Genomic DNA, 15,467 nt, shown 5'->3' with positions numbered 1-15,467 from the left:
TTACTAACGGACGTTTGCAGCTGTTTTTTCTCATTTCAAATAGTGCCACACCAGCAAATGAAGGTCTCAAAAGCTTGACTCCATCCACGTCATTAAGGTTGACTCTATTTTGGGGAGGCAGCTCTTCCCCAGTCATCTTTTCAGTGCCTTCCAACCTGGGGGGCTCATCTTCTGGCACTATATCAGACAGTGTTCCGCTGTTATTCATAAGGTTTTCACTGGCTAATTCTTTTCAGAGGTAGACTGTCGGGTCCTTCTTCCTAGTCTGTCTTAGTCTGGAAGCTCAGCTGAAATCTGTCCACCATGGGTGACCCTGCTGGTATCTGAATACTGGTGGCAAATCTTCCAGCATCACAGCGACATGGAAGCCCCCACAGTACGACAAACTGACAGACATGTGGGGGATTTATTTACTAGTGCTGATCAAATTTTATTTTCTTGAATATTATGTGATAGTCTTACAATCTAGTCTTTTCTTCCTGAGACTTTATTTTTTTTATTTTATTGTTGTACTTTAAGTGAAAGTTTATAATTCAAGTTAGTCTCTCATACAAAAATTTTATGCATACATTGTTATGTGACCCTAATTGCTCTCCCTATACTGTGACAGCATACTCCTCCTTTCCACCCCAGATTTCCCATGTCCATTCAACCAGCTCCTGACCCTCTCTGCCTTCCCATCTCGCCTCTGGGCAGGAGCTGCCCCTTTAGTGATACTTTTTTTAACCTCTTTTACAGCACAGCTTACCACTCAATCCTGCACAAAGTTTTGGTTTTCTATGTAGGGTGATGTCTTCTAAGGATATTTGTCCCACTGAGCCGCTTAACTGCGTGATTATTTCTAGCTTCTTTTTTGTATTCTTGTCACAGCATCTGTCATGAAGTTCATTAACCATGCAAATGCAGCAGTTAATCATCTTAGAGATTAATCTGCCAAGAATAAAGATGCAGCAATGTTGATGTGGGAGTTAGGCTAGAAGGTCCCTTCTGGAAGAATTTTTTTGTATTTAAAACTCAAGGAAATTATACTTCTAAATCATACAGGCAAAATGGATCTCTTACCCTGGTTGAAAGCTTTCTCAGTCAAACCTAACTGGACCTTCTTCATGGAATATTAAAAACTGTGCTTCCGTTTTAAATACCGTGAATGTGTATGAATCTATGACAGTGTGAATACGTGTGAGTGTTATGAATATGTGTGAGTGTGCATGTTAGAATAAGAGTGTGTGAACGTGTGTCAGTGTACATATGTGAGTGTGAGTTATCATATGTGAGAGTGTACACATATGAGTGTTATGAATGTGTGTGAGTGTGCATATATGAGTGTGTCAGCTTGTGTATGTGAGCGTGCGAGTGTGCATCCATGAGTGTGTGAGTTTGTGTCTATGAGTGTAAGTGTGCATGTATGAGTGTGTGAGTTTGTGTATGTGAGTATACAAGTGTGCCTACATGAGCATGTGAGAATTACAAATCAAAGGTGAGCCAAGGTAGAAAGGAGGCATCATGAACTAGAAAAGTGTTTGATACGAAATTTAAAAATCCATTTCACATATAACCTGATGTCAACTGAAATAAAAAGCAAATCACCTGCAATTGTGTCATCCCCCAAAAATGGTTCCTTTTTTTTTCTCCTACAGCCTTTTCTAGATTTTGTCCACATTTATATAATCTTACAGAGTTGAGGATCTATGGAGACAAAGTATGAGTTGCTTTTCTGACTTCACATGGTCAAGTATTTTTTGCATGCTGTTACCAAGTCTTCAGGCTGATCATTTAACCGTCTGTACAATTATTACTGCGTCCAGATTCTGCGTAACAATTGGCTCACCCGTTCTCCTGTGGTTGTTCAATTATGTGATTTCTGATTTGGAATCATGATGAATGATGAATATATCTGTGACTCCTGCTTCATTGCCCTCAGATCCGTCCTCAGGAGGGGATTACTGGGTCAGGCATAGTCACATCTTTATGGCTCTTGAGCTGTACTGATCAACTGTTTGAAGGTGCTTTTCTGAGTCTGATGAACCACTTTGATTTGATGCTGTTTTCTCCTGCCAGTTCGGAACGATCGGGTAAGGGAATACTTTGAGCTTGATGGAGGGAGTCAGATTTGGGTCTGAAATGTGTTTTTTGCGTAACTATGAGATGGGATCTTGAGATGGGGCCTGGGCTGTGGGGTACTCACCTTTCCTAAGAGATGCCATCTGTTTGGAGTGAGAATAGGCTGTGACATCAGATGCCTCGGGGGACATGGCTGCGGCAGTGGCAGGCGGTAATGAGCAGGCATAAGGGGCTACTCCCTGTGAGCTTTCCCTCTGAAGCCATTGCCACCAGCAGCGGCACAGGGAACACAAGGGCCCTTTCTCCAGCTGGCGGCAGCTCAGGCCTCTGTGCTCCTGCTCAGGAGAGGCTGCTGTGTGGAGCCCTGGAGCCCACCCTACTCCAGACCATGCTCGGGACCCTCGGGATGGTGCTGCTGGTGCTGCTCAGTGACACGGGTCCAGCCCAGGCCAGCGGCTTCACAGGTGAGGAGGCTGGTGTGGGCGGTTCTTGAGGAATGGAGGCTCCCTGGGTGTGACTGTGTGTTGAGTGGGCATGTGTGTGCATTGCATGTATGTGTGTGTGAATATGCGTGCACGTATGTGCATGTGTTGCATGTTTGTGTGTGTTGCGTGTGCACTTATGTGTAGATATGTGTGCTTGCGTGTGCATGCGTGTGTGCATGGGTGTGCATGGGTGTCTGGCGGAAGGCACTGCTAATGATCAGATGGAACCATGTTGAATCACGGTGCTTTGAGAGGTGGTGCCTGTTCCTCCTTGGCCAAATGTCCTTGTGACCAAAAAGGAGGTGGGGTGCACACTACAAAAACAGCAGCAGGCCCCGAAGGTGACACAAGAGCATCGGGTTGGCGTGTAGGAGGAAGGCTCCTCCAACGTGAGGTCACCCAGGGCACTGTTATGGATTGAATTGTGTCCCCACAAAATGTGTGTCAATTTGGCTAGGCCATGGTTCTCAGTATTGTATGATTGTCCACCATTTTGTCATCCGATGTGATTTTCCTATGTGTTGTAAATCCTACCTCTATGACGTTAATGAGGTGGGCTTAGTGGCAGTTATGTTAAGGAGGCAGGACTCAATCTATAAGAATAGGTTGTGTCTTAAGCCATTCTCTTCTGAGACATAAAAGAAAGAAGCGAGCAGAGAGACATGGGACCTCATACCACCGTGAAACAAGAGCCAGGAGGATAACGCATCCTTTGGACATGGGGTCCCTGCGCTGTGAAGCTCCTAGCACAAAGTGAGGATTCAACACAGACGCTACAGGCCTCGGAGCTAAGGGCTATGCAACAACCCTGACGTGGGTCTGTTTGCCCCAGAGGCCACGTGCCCTCCAAAGCTCCCCAATCCCTGGCCCTAGATCCCAGGACCCCAGCTCTGCTCTGATGGTTCTTGAAGGGTTTGGCTGAGTGGTAGGATCTGGGCTCTGCCTAGATGACAGGGTGACCTTGGCAGAATGTGCAAAACAGAACCAAACAGATAGATTCCAAGTGCAGCTTCACAGGAGATGTGTTTGTGTGTGCATGCATGTGTGTGAGCACACACATATGTGTGCATGTGTGTGAGTGTGTGTGTGTGCATGCATTGCCTGTGTACATGTGTGTGTTGTGTATATGCATATTGTATTTATGTGTATATGAGCGTGCATTGTTCGTATATGTATGTAAAAATGACATGGCGGAAGCGTCTGACCTCTAACTTTACAAGGAAGAAGGAGAATCAAGATCAGGCTGATTGCTATGATGCAGAGGCCAGACATACCTCCTCTCTCCAGCCCTTTTTACCAATTCTGACACCATCCATCTCTTCCACGGCCCTCTCTGCTGGGTTTGATAGTTCATTGCAATGGCCACACAGAACTCATGGATAATACTCATGATTATGGGGTTTATTAGGGAAGTAACAGGTTACAATTCAGGTTCAGGAATGCTCAGGGTACAGTTCTTCCATCAGGACAGCCTCTTCTCAGCTGTGCCCGCAGGCACGCCTCTCTCTGGCTCTAGGCCTCTGCTCTGCTCTGGCAAGTGTTACAGAGCTCTTGTAGCTCTGTAGATAAGTGCCCCGAGGTACCCCACTCTACTAGTAAGCCTCCTGCCTGAAAGTACTCAGCTATCTCGCTCTGTGGGCAGGGCCATTTCCGGCCAGTCTCCTGCTTTGGCTGCTGCCATTTCTCTGCAGCTGCTTCTTGCTGTCTTCAGTGTTATAGCTCTCTCTCTTGGTCCCCTGGTTCCAGGAGCTTCTCAGCACAGGGATCCCTGGTCTAAAGGATGCACTCTGCTCCTGGCTCTTCTTCCTTGGTGGTGGTGAGATCCTCTCCTTCCACTTATGGAATGGCTCATTTTAAACCTAGTGGAATGGCCCTCGGTGGGCCATGATTACCTTATTTTCATAGTCCCACCCAATCACCTGGGTGGGAGTTACAAGACCGTGGCGGGAAATGTCATATAAAAGCTATCCATTGCACCGCAGAGTATGTGTGTGTGCATGTGTGCATGAATGTATGTGCGCATGAGTGTGCACGTGTCTTTCTGTGTATGCATGTGTATGTGTGTGTGCATGAGTGTGTGTGAGTATGTATGTGTAGCATACGTGTATGTGTGTGTGTACATGTGTATGCATGTGTGTCTGGAGGAGGGCTCTGCTAATGATCAGATGGAAACTGTGGAGCCACAGAGACTCTCTAGAGACAAGGAACTGTAAACCTTCATTAACGTGCTTGGCACCTCATCTCCAGTTAGGATGAAAAACAAAACAACATTCACAGCTAGCTTGCTGCATTCTCAATGCTGACATCCTTGGGGCTTTGCCTTGTTCGTTATGACCATTTTCTCCAGCCTCATCCAGGCTCCTTTGCCAGGCTGCTGTGCTCTGAGGAAGTGAATTTTCTCTGTCCTCCACTCACATAATGAGGAGCCTTCCCTTTCTTCCCACAGCTCTCTGTAACTGGCCCCTTTGGTGAAGATGACAGTGGGTTTTCCCCCCAGGGAGTCCCTGCTGACCCAAAGGTGACCAGGCTGTCCCTCTGGGAGTCCTGATGGCATGGCCACTGTTGCTTGTGGAATGGGCTCACTTGGGCAAGTGGACGACTCTTGCTCTCTGCCCAACGTGGTCTCCCTCTTCACCTGGGGTGAAGGGGTGGTTGTTATTTCTGCTGCCACCTCTGAGTTCCTCCCACAGAAATCCAGCTACTCGCTGGGGATATAAACTATATTATGGAGTCCTTCCATACTGGAGCACAGTCTAGAAAACCCTAGAGATTGTCTTAGTCCCCTAGTGCTGCTGGTATACAAATACCACAAGCAGATGGCTTTAAAGAACTGGAATTTATTGTATCCAGTTTTGGAGGCTAGAAGTCCAAATCAGGGTGTTGGCCTTGGTGGAAGGTCCCTCCTTGTGGATATCACTGGGTGTTCCTTGGGTTGTAGAGAGATCTTCACAAGGCCTCTGTCCTCCTCCTGAATGTGTCTGTGTCTATTCTGCTTTTTTTCATAACTCAGAAGTGATTAGATTTAGGACCCATCCTACTCTGTTATGGCCCTATTAACAAAACAAAAGGAAAACTCTGCTTCTAAACAGACTCACATTCACAGGTTCAGGGGCTAGGACCTCGACATATATTTTGGGGAAATCAAGTCAACCCATAACACCATTCATTCATCTTACACTGCAAGCCCGCCTATACAGAGAACCCCCCCTAGGTGCTAAGGGGGAGGGAGAGGACACCCAATGGCTCCTGTCTCAGAAGGCAACAGAGGCTCCCTGTGGAAATGGGGAGCCCAGGAACCACGTGGGGACAGTTCATGACAAAGAGGCGCAGGGCTGGTGAATGTGATACCCGCCATAGGGTCTTGAGAATCATGCCACCATGTTGATGAAGGGTTGATGGGTGTTTGTGTACAAGACATGGGCTCCCAGATGACAGATGTGTAGGGCCTGACTAAGGAGAACTTGATGCTTGTCCTACATGGGGGGTGGGGGCAGCTGTGAACTCCTTGTCTGATGACAACAGTAACAGTCCAACCGAACTTCATCATCTATAAACCTCCTCACACGTGCCTTAAATATTGATTTATTTTCACCTCATTCCAAAAAATGTTTTATCGCCCCCCATGCCTGCCTGTAGCAGAACTTCAGGACCTTCAGGAGACATTGGCCAAGGGGTTGTTGCATGTTCATTTCAAAGATGTTGAGTTTGAGGCTCACGGAGATTAAGAGACGGGCCTGAGATTCCACAGCCTGTGGAATTGGAACCCAGGAAGCAGAGGGACATGGGTCCCAGGGTTTTGGTTCCAAGTCTGTGTTCTTGCTTCAGCATTTTGTCAGACGCTAGGCTGGACGAGGAGTGCTTGGGTGGTGCAGATGGTGAACATGCTCAGCTGCTAACCAAAAGGTTGGTGGTTCAAGTCCACTCAGAGGTGCCTTGGAAGAAAGGCCTGGTGATCTACTTCTGAAAAATCGTACATTGAAAACCCTATGGAACATAGTTTTCTGACACACATGGGGTTGCCATGAGTCAGGGTTGAATTAACAGCAACTGATTGGCTGCAGGAAGCATGAGTTGGGCCCAGGGTAGTAGCTCCATGCTCTGCAAAAGAGGATAACTTAGCGTCCCGGTTCATTTTATGCTTCATTCTTTCTAGTTTACACTACTGTATTTTTACGCAAATAGCATGCACCTTCTATGTTTGTTTGCCAACCAATCTCTCCCCCAGTGAGGTATTTTTGTAAGCGCCACTATGCCAATTCATAGCGTAGCTTATAAAAGTACGTCATGGGGGGAGGGAGCAGTTGGTAAACAAACATAGAAGGTGTGCGTTATTTGCATAAAAAAATGGTAATGCAACAAGATGTTCTCCGAGTGCTTGAAGACAAAGGCCCTAGAGAGAGGGCTGGTGGGTAGGTTCTGAACGGTTTGCCATGTGCTTCTTGCTTTTCCAGAAGGGGAGGCGAACCATTCATATCGACTTGATTCTGGTGTTAATTTCTTTCTTTAGCTCCTTGGTCTTCCCTTACTTACTTCCCTCCCTCCCTCCCTCTTAGAAAAGGGCCTTTCCTTGTTGGGCTACCAGCTGTGCAACTACCAAGTGACCCAAAATGTCCAGAAGATGGTGTCCTTCCAGACATCCTCCTCAACCAACACTTCCTGCGGCGGGTGGATCCCATGGCAGTGGTGCTCCAAGACCATTTACAGGACGCGGTACCTAGCGGTGGAGGTCCCTGAAACCAGGAACGTGACCGACTGCTGTCAGGGATACGAGCAGCTGGGTCTCTACTGCGTCCTGCGTAAGTCCTGGAGCTGGGGTTGGGTGGGGATGAACTCTGGCTCGCAGCTCTTCGTGGGGACTCACAATGAGTCACTGGGATAGTCACTGCTCACGCCTATTAGCCTGGAATGTGCTAGAACCTTCTAGAACACTGTAGAAAGTTGGTTCTGAAGTAAGTCGAATACCTCTTTTTTTTTTTAGTTTTCATTATTATTGCCTTTTTATTACCAGTATTTTAATAAATCCGGTCTTTGAACATCTGTGAGTGAACATCTGAGAATGATAACATCAGCAAATTATATACTGCAACATTGTATGTAGTACATATTACTCATGATAAAATGTACAAAAGAAGAAAAAACCAGATGGTCGTAAGTGTGGTTCGTTGTAACTCAAATACAAGGTAAGTCAGGGACTGCCTGTATAAGAATTTGCATTTCTAACAGGTTCCCAGGGGTGGCTACGGCTATGAGGGGGCACACTTTGAGAACCTCTCTTCTGGAGCAGTAATTCTCAGAGTCACATTGAAGGCCCCTGGGCAGCTTAGAAACACCAATGCATGGGTCTGGCCCTCAGAGATTGGGACATAATTGGTCTGAGATGTAGCTTGGGTATTAAGTTTTTTAAAAGCTCTCCGAAACAATTCCAATATGCAGCTGAGTTTGAGAACCAGAGTTGCAATCTCTTCTGCAGAGATGTTCAGCCTTGCTTTATAATTGCTGGTTTATAACATTATAATTTAATGTTCCATCAGATGAAATCCTAGGCTCCCATCTTGACCCCTAGGCACCTTGGTGGAACCGTCAGTCCTCAGTGAGTTTAAAAGCTGCTGCCTGTAAGATTCTTGGGGCCAGGGTACCAGTGAGGCAGGGTTGGGTAGGGCTCTGAGCTCTCTCTGTCTTGGCACGAAGGGAACTTTCTAGATGATCACTTTCAAGGGGAGGTATGTGTGTGTTTGCACATGTGTGTTGGTGGGAGGGGATGGTGGTAGTTAATTTTGAGCCAACACCAGACCTACAGTGGAGTTTCTCTTCAGTGAGAAGGTGCCCCCATGGTGGAGGGGAAGTGAGAAGGGGGTGGCTCAGTGAGATGTCAGCGTCCCATCCCAAGGCATGAAAGAGCAGAAAGCCCAGCTCCGGGGGCCCAGGATGGGGTCCCAGATGACCCTCCCGAGGCCAGGACAAGGGCGCCGACACACACAACCCCTCCTCTTGCCTCCTCCCCAAACCAAGGGTTCAGGTCGTCGAAACTTGGGTTAGCGCAGACCCTGCAGAGTGCCACGTGGCCTTGGCACACTGAGTCACCTTGAGCGTATTTCCCAGAGCACAGGGTGAGGCCATTTTTCTATTGAACCCCTCAGAGGGCCAGGCCTGGGGGGCCCTGATGGCTCAGGTTTGAGCAGTTTGACAGGAAAAGTCCCCGGATGGTGCAAAGGGCTAAGCTGCCTGGCTGCCAACCGGAAGGTTGGAAGTTTGAGTCCACCCAGAGGGTCCTCGAAAGAAAGACCCAGTGATCTACTTCCGAAAAATCAGCCGTTAAAAACGTATGGAACATAGTTCTACTCTGACACGCATGGGGTTGCCGTTAGTCAGAGCTGACTCCATAGCAGTGGCTTTGTTTGCTTTTTCTGGCTGGCGCCAGCTGACCTGAGGTCCAGCTATTTGGATCCTGTTCTCTATTCCTGATGGTTCCCTAAAGCGGGCTTGCAGGGAGAGGCTCCCCCATGTCTCTACCTTCTGTCCCTGGCTGCCCACCCCAGGTGCTGGGTCCAAGGCACCCCCTTCCTGTCTCCCTAGGGATATGTGAGTAAGAAGCTAGAACCTGGGCTGCCATTGTCCTGCTGCCTTCCCGGGGAGCAGCTCTTCTGCTGGGCAGTGGGTGGGGTATGGTCATATTGGGGTGCACCCACTGCTGTAAAGACCTCAGGCCACAGCACCTTGGTATCAAGAGTGTGGGCCTGGCACACAAGGAGCCGTAGGGCAGAGTCCAGCTGTCCACTGCCTGGTGTCTGTGTGTGAGCAGCCACACTTCTTCCTACTTGTGGCTGTAGTCAGGTCTACAAGGTCATGGCCCCAAGGGCTGGAAAGGTCCTCAGGACGTTGCAACCAGTGGCTTGTCCTACCCCCACTCCCCCACACCACAACTGCCCCTGCTACCCTAAGCCTTTTACCAATACCATTTGCTATCGAGTCAGCTCTTACGTGTGGCGACCCCGTGTGTGTCATAGTAGAACTGAGCTTATAGGGTTTTCACTGGCTAATCTTCTGGAAGTAGATGCCAGGCCTTTCTTCCGAGGTGCCTCTGAGTGGACATGAACCTCGAACCTTTCAGTTAGCTGCCGAATGCATTAGCTGTTTGCAACACTCAGGAACTCCAGCAGGTCTCTGACCTTTCTGTAAAAGATGCCGCCTTGGTACCACCAATGACCACCCTGACAGGGAACACAACAGAGAGTCCCTGATGGAGCAGGAGAAATGTGGGGTGCAGAACTCAAATTCCAGTAAAAAGACCAGACTTAATGGTCTGACTGAGACTGGAGGGACCCCAGAAAGCATGGCCTCCAGACTGTCTGTCAACCCAGAACCTAAAACAATTCCCGAGGCCAGCTCTTCAGAGAAAGACTGGACTGGACTGTGGGACATAAAATGATACTTGTGAAGAGTGTGCTTCTTAGCTCAAGTAGATACATGGACTAAATGGGCAGTTCCTGTCTGGAGGTGAGATGAGAAGGCAGAGAGGGTCAGGTTGAACGGACATGGGAAATCTGGGGTGGAAAGGAGGAGTGTGCTGTCACAGTATAGGGAGAGCAATTAGGGTCACGTAAAAATGTATGTATAAATTTTTGTATGAGAGACTAACTTGACATGTAAACTTTCACTTAAACTACAACAATTAAAGAAAAGATGCTGCCTTGGTATAACAGCCCTTCTGCTGTGTGACAGGGATGACCCCTCCCCACCACCTGCCCCCCATCCTTCTCTCCTCAATAAACAAGCCACAGGAGATGCCTCCTCTGGAGATCAGCCCCAATTTTAGTGCGTGGGCACCTTTAATTAGGAGCTCTCTGAGGCGACGAGAGGGCGAGACCATTCTAGTTAGAGTCCCATGGGCAAGAGGGAGGCCCTGGCTCTGGGAGCTGTAGTAGGTGTGGCTGGAGCACGAAGGGGGACGCTGTGAGGGAAGGTGCTGGGAGCTAGGGGCTCGGGGAGGAGCTCCAAGTCTGTGAAGGAAGGTGGGCGAGCCCGAAGGCCCCGCCCCCAGGTGGGTGTGGCTACCCCTGCTCTTGAGTCTTGGAAGAGTCCCTGTAATGGCAGTGGACAGGATCCCAGGAAGACATATGAAGGAATGGAGGAGAAGGAGAGCGAGTGTTGAGTGACTGAGGGCGTCCTGTGCAACTGGCCTTGCGAGGCGCTCTTCCTTCCCTCAGCCACAGGAGGGGAACCATCGCAGCTCTGCAGACATGGGGGACATCGGCTGGGAGGGCGGGAGACTCGACCAGGATTACACAGGCAGGGAGAGGCACCCTGGGATCTGGCATCTCGCTGACCCCCCAGTCTGAGATTGTTTTCCAGCTCACCAAGCTCTGCCTCAGTGTAGAGGGGTTGGTGGCATTTGAGGGGAGCCAGCTCCTGGGTGGTGCAAACGGTTAAGTGCTCGGAGGCTAACCAAACAATTGGTTTGAGTCCACTCATAGACGCCTCGGAAGAGAGACCTGGAGACTTCCTTCTGCAAGATGAGCTGTTGAGAACTCTGTGAAGCACAGTTCTCCTCTGACACACATGGGGGCGCCAGGAGTTAGGGTCAACTTGATGGTAATGGGTTTGGGTTTTTGTTTTTGGGGTTTTATTTATTTATTTTTTGGGTGGTGCAAATGGTTAACAGGAAGTCCTGGTGATCTACTTCCCCAAAATCAGCCACTGAAAACCCTATGGAGCACAGTTCTACCCTGACAACATGGGGTTTCCATGAGTCAGAATCGACTCCATGGCAACTGTTTCTTTAACTGGGGTGGGGGTGGTGGCAGGAGCAGGAGGAGGCATGTTTAGGGGTGCTGGGGACCCTGGAACTCTTCCTCAGGACCATCCCTACTTGGTGCCAGGGCCTGGTATAGGGCACAGCCAGCAGTGGTGGAGCTGGCCCCTGCCCCATGCGAGGGCCAATGGTGAGCTTCTCTTCCCAGCTCCATGGTCAGTGACGTCACAATTGTAGCTTGAAATTGCTCAAGGTGGGAGTATTTACACCACCGATACTGGCAACCACCATAAGTCAGGGCTCCCCTTGCCCCCAAGGGTCCATCTGCCAGAACATCACCAACACAGTGTTCTCCATGCTCGGGTAGGTCTTTTGACCAAAGTTTGAGTGTTTAATTAGAGCTCGTTTGGAGATGCCATGTGAGAGCTGGCTACTTGGAACAGAGATAGTGTCTGTGAATGAGGAGCTGAAAGCTGCCGGTCTGGTCTGATTCCTATAGAGTGAGGCAGGGCTGAGGCCTGGGCACAGTAGACATCAGGAACAGCCTGGAAGCTTGGGGAGGAGAGAGGGCAAAGGACACCCTCCCTTCTGGGCACAGGGCCCTCAAGGTTGCTAAAGTGAGGGATGACTTGCCTTTTGGCAACCTGTTGCTCTGAGTCCCAGACATCTGCTCCCAGGCAGCAGAGAATCGCCAGGTTGTTTCCTTCTCCCTCCACCCTCTCAACAGCAAACTATCTTCCAAAGGGAGGAGAATCACAGGAACAAAGACAATGTTTCTGTCTAAATGACTTTTTCAATTTTTCAGTCCAACATTTGGACCACCATGATAAGTCATACGTTGTTGCTGTTGCTAGGTGCTGTCCAGTCGGTTCCGACTCATAGCTACCCCATATACCACAGAATGAAACACTGCCCAGTCCTGCGCCATCCTCACAATCCTTGTGCTTGAGCCCATTGCTGCAGCCACTGTGTCAGTCCATCTCCTTGAAGGTCTTCCTTTTTTTCACTGACCCTCTACTTTACCCTCTGCTTTAACATGTCATACATTACTTTATCGAAACGCATTTTGTTCCTAATTCCAAAAATGAATACATGTTCTGTGCAGAAAATTTGGAAACACAGGAAGCACAAAGAAAGGGAAGTTACTCATAAATCTGCTGCCTGGAAATAGCCATTGTTAGCATATTCTTGAGGTGTCCACAAATGGTTAGACGCTCAACTACTAGCCAAAGGGTTGACAGTTCAAACACACCCAGAGGTGCCTTGGAAAACAGGCTTGGCGATCTGATCACCATCCGTCAAAATAGGCTGACGGCCACTAATGACAACAATTTCTTCTAGTATTTATCCAGTGCATATATTTTACATTTAAGTGTGATCACTCTGTTCAAGATCTTTCACAGCAGGCTTTTGCCACTGAGCAATTCATCCTGTGCATCTCTCCATGTCGATAAATATTGTAGTACAGAATGATTCAATGGCCTCATATGAATGTGTCAGCATTGATTAAGCAATCTCCTACCACTTAACATGTTAACACGTAGTTGTTTCTAGTTTTCCACTATTGTAAATAACACTGCGATGAACATCTTCTGGTACAAATACTGCTATGCCCAATTTGGATTATTTACTCAGGATCAATTCCAACGAGGGAACTGGGCATCTTAGCTGACTCTAAAGAAGAGAAAATTTTTTTCTCACAGTTCAGGAGGCTAGAAGTCTGAATTCGGGGCATCAGCCCTAGGGGAAGACTCTCTTGTCGGCTCTGGGGGAAGATCGTTGTCCCTTTCGGCTTCTGTAGCCCTGTGTTCCTCGGTTCCTGGGTGATCTTCCTGTGGTAACTGTCTTTTCCCAGTATGTGAGTGCTTCTGTGTCTAATCTGCTCTTGTTATAACTCAGAAGTGATTAGATTTAGGACATACCCTTCAATAATACGGCCTCACTAACATAACAAAGAAAACTCTATTTCTAAACAGGATTACATCCACAGGGATAACCCATTGCTGTTGAGTCGATTCCATTTGGGATTCATAGCAACCCTATAGGACATAGGTTTCCAAGGCTGTAATCTTTAGGGAGGCAGATTGCCACTTCTTTCTCTCGAAGAGTGGCTTGTGGGTTCGAACAACCGACCTTTTGGTTAGCAGCTGAGCACTTAACCACTGTGCCACCAGGGCTCCTATCCACAGGTATATGGTTGTAGTTAGGTGTCAGTGAATTGATTTCAAACTCTTAGCAACCCCATGCGACAGAGTAGAACTGCCCCATAAGGTTACCTAGGCTATAATCTTCACAGAAGCAGATTGCCAGTTCTTTCTCCCACAGAGCTGCTGGCTGGGTTCGAACCACCAACCTTTCGGTTAGTAGCCAAGCACTTAACTGTTTCAACACCAGGGCTCCTTATCCACAGGTATAGAAACACATATTTTGGGGCATACAATTCAATCCATGACATCCCAGTTTCCCACCATCTACCTTCTCCATGGGCTCAACATTCTGGCAAATTCTCCCTCACTGGACAAACCCAGGACCTCCACTGAACCAGGAGCCTAAGGACAAGTTTCTCATTCCCCCATGTTGAGGAGCAGGGGCCCTTTAGTGAGAACCCCCAGTTCTGAACACAGAGAGACGCCAAGGAAGGAGGAGGGCCCGGGAACCATAATTCCCAAGCCGATCAGATTTCTTAGCCCTAGGGAGCCTTTGATGCTGCTGCTCAAACAGAAACCTCCGCAGCTGCCTCTCTGCACTGGGACTAACCTTGAGTTGCCAGGCAATGAGCCTCTGTTTCATTGTTTGTGTGAGTTAGGGGAAGGAGAAGCAGGGTTTAGACTTTCTACCAAGTGCAATTGTTGGCAGTTCTCTTAGGACACTTGGTGACCAGCCAGTCCTGAGTGATGGAGGGGGATTCCCAGCAGCAACCAAATTAAGATGATGAACTTTAACTTGAAAATACTTCTGTTGTGATTAGACAAACATTTTTGGAAGCCTTTTTTTCTTTTCTTTCTTCTTCTTCTTGGTTTTTGTAGCCTCTATTTTCTTTCTTGTTTTTTTCCAACGGACATTTTTTGGAAAAGAGTTAAAACAAACACTATTGGACAATTATCCTACCCAAAACCCCTACTGAAAATGATTTCAGATTTTCAGCCTAGACTCTGAGCAATTCTTTCAAACAGCTTTGTCATTCATAAATTAGTAATAAGCATCTGAAGCATCAACTTTCTGTCTTTGTGTTTTCATTTAATTTAAATGCACTTTTTAGTTTAGAGTAGCTTTAGGTTTACAGAAAAGTTGCAGAGATAATACAGGTAGTTCCTGTATACCCCTCACTCAGAGTCCCCGAATGTTAAGCTCTTTCATTGTTGTCAGGATGCTTCATTGTCAAGCTGGCCCCCAACTCACAGCAATCCCACGCACAATGGAACGAAAACACTGCCTGGTCCTGTACCATCCCCACGATCAGTTACAGAGAATATCTTCGTGATTTTTGGAAGTAGATCCCCAGACTTTTCTTCCTAGTCCATCTTAGTCTGGAAGCTCTGCTGAAACCTGTTGAGCATTGTAGCCACATACAAGCCTCCCCTGACAGGTGAGTGGTGGCTGCACATGAGGTGTATTGGCCGGGAATCAAACCCAGGTCTCTCCCATGGAAGGTAAGAATTCTACCACGGAACTTTATGTTAGCCTGGTACGTTTGTCACAGCTAAGGAACCAACACTGGCACGTTGTTGTGTCCCGTTGAGTTGATTCTGACTCATAGCCAGCCTATAGGACAGAGTAGAACTGCCCCGTAGGGTTTCCTAGGCTGTAATCTTTACGGGAGTAGATCACCAAGTCTCTTTCTCCTGTAACTGCTGGTGGGTTCAAACTGCCGACTTTTCAGTGCTTAACCATTTTGACACCAGGGCTCCTTAAAAAAACCCAAACAACCAAACTTGTTGCCGTCAAGTCGATTCCGACCCATAGTGACCCTATAGGACAGGGTATAACTGCCCCATAGGGTTTCCAAGGAGCACCTAATCAAATTCCACACTTCATTCAGATTTCACTGGTTTTGCCCTGGTGATCCCACATTACATCTAGTCACCAAGTCTCCTAGCCTGGAGGTTAGGAGGTGAAGCAATGGCCTTTGGAGTCTTGATTAGCGACCCTCCAGGGTCCTGACATCTCCGTCC

The 15,467-nt window shown here is 48.0% G+C and overlaps 1 protein-coding gene across 1 annotated transcript in view; it reads left to right on the top strand.

Moving 5' to 3' along the window:
* Positions 1–2,449: 2,449 nt before the first annotated feature.
* Positions 2,450–15,467, top strand: part of UMODL1 (uromodulin like 1) — a 103,286-nt gene continuing 90,268 nt past the window's right edge. Inside the window, exons 1-2 of the mRNA XM_004384872.1 lie at positions 2,450–2,525; positions 7,100–7,342. Of these exons, the coding sequence (XP_004384929.1) occupies positions 2,450–2,525; positions 7,100–7,342 (319 nt within the window). The remainder of the gene's footprint in view (positions 2,526–7,099; positions 7,343–15,467) is intronic.

Source organism: Trichechus manatus, unplaced genomic scaffold, assembly GCF_000243295.1.
Source record: "Trichechus manatus latirostris isolate Lorelei unplaced genomic scaffold, TriManLat1.0 scaffold00128, whole genome shotgun sequence".
Classification (NCBI taxonomy): domain Eukaryota; kingdom Metazoa; phylum Chordata; class Mammalia; order Sirenia; family Trichechidae; genus Trichechus; species Trichechus manatus.
The sequence above is the reverse complement of the archived record's forward strand: the minus strand, read 5'-3'. Positions and strand labels throughout refer to the sequence as shown.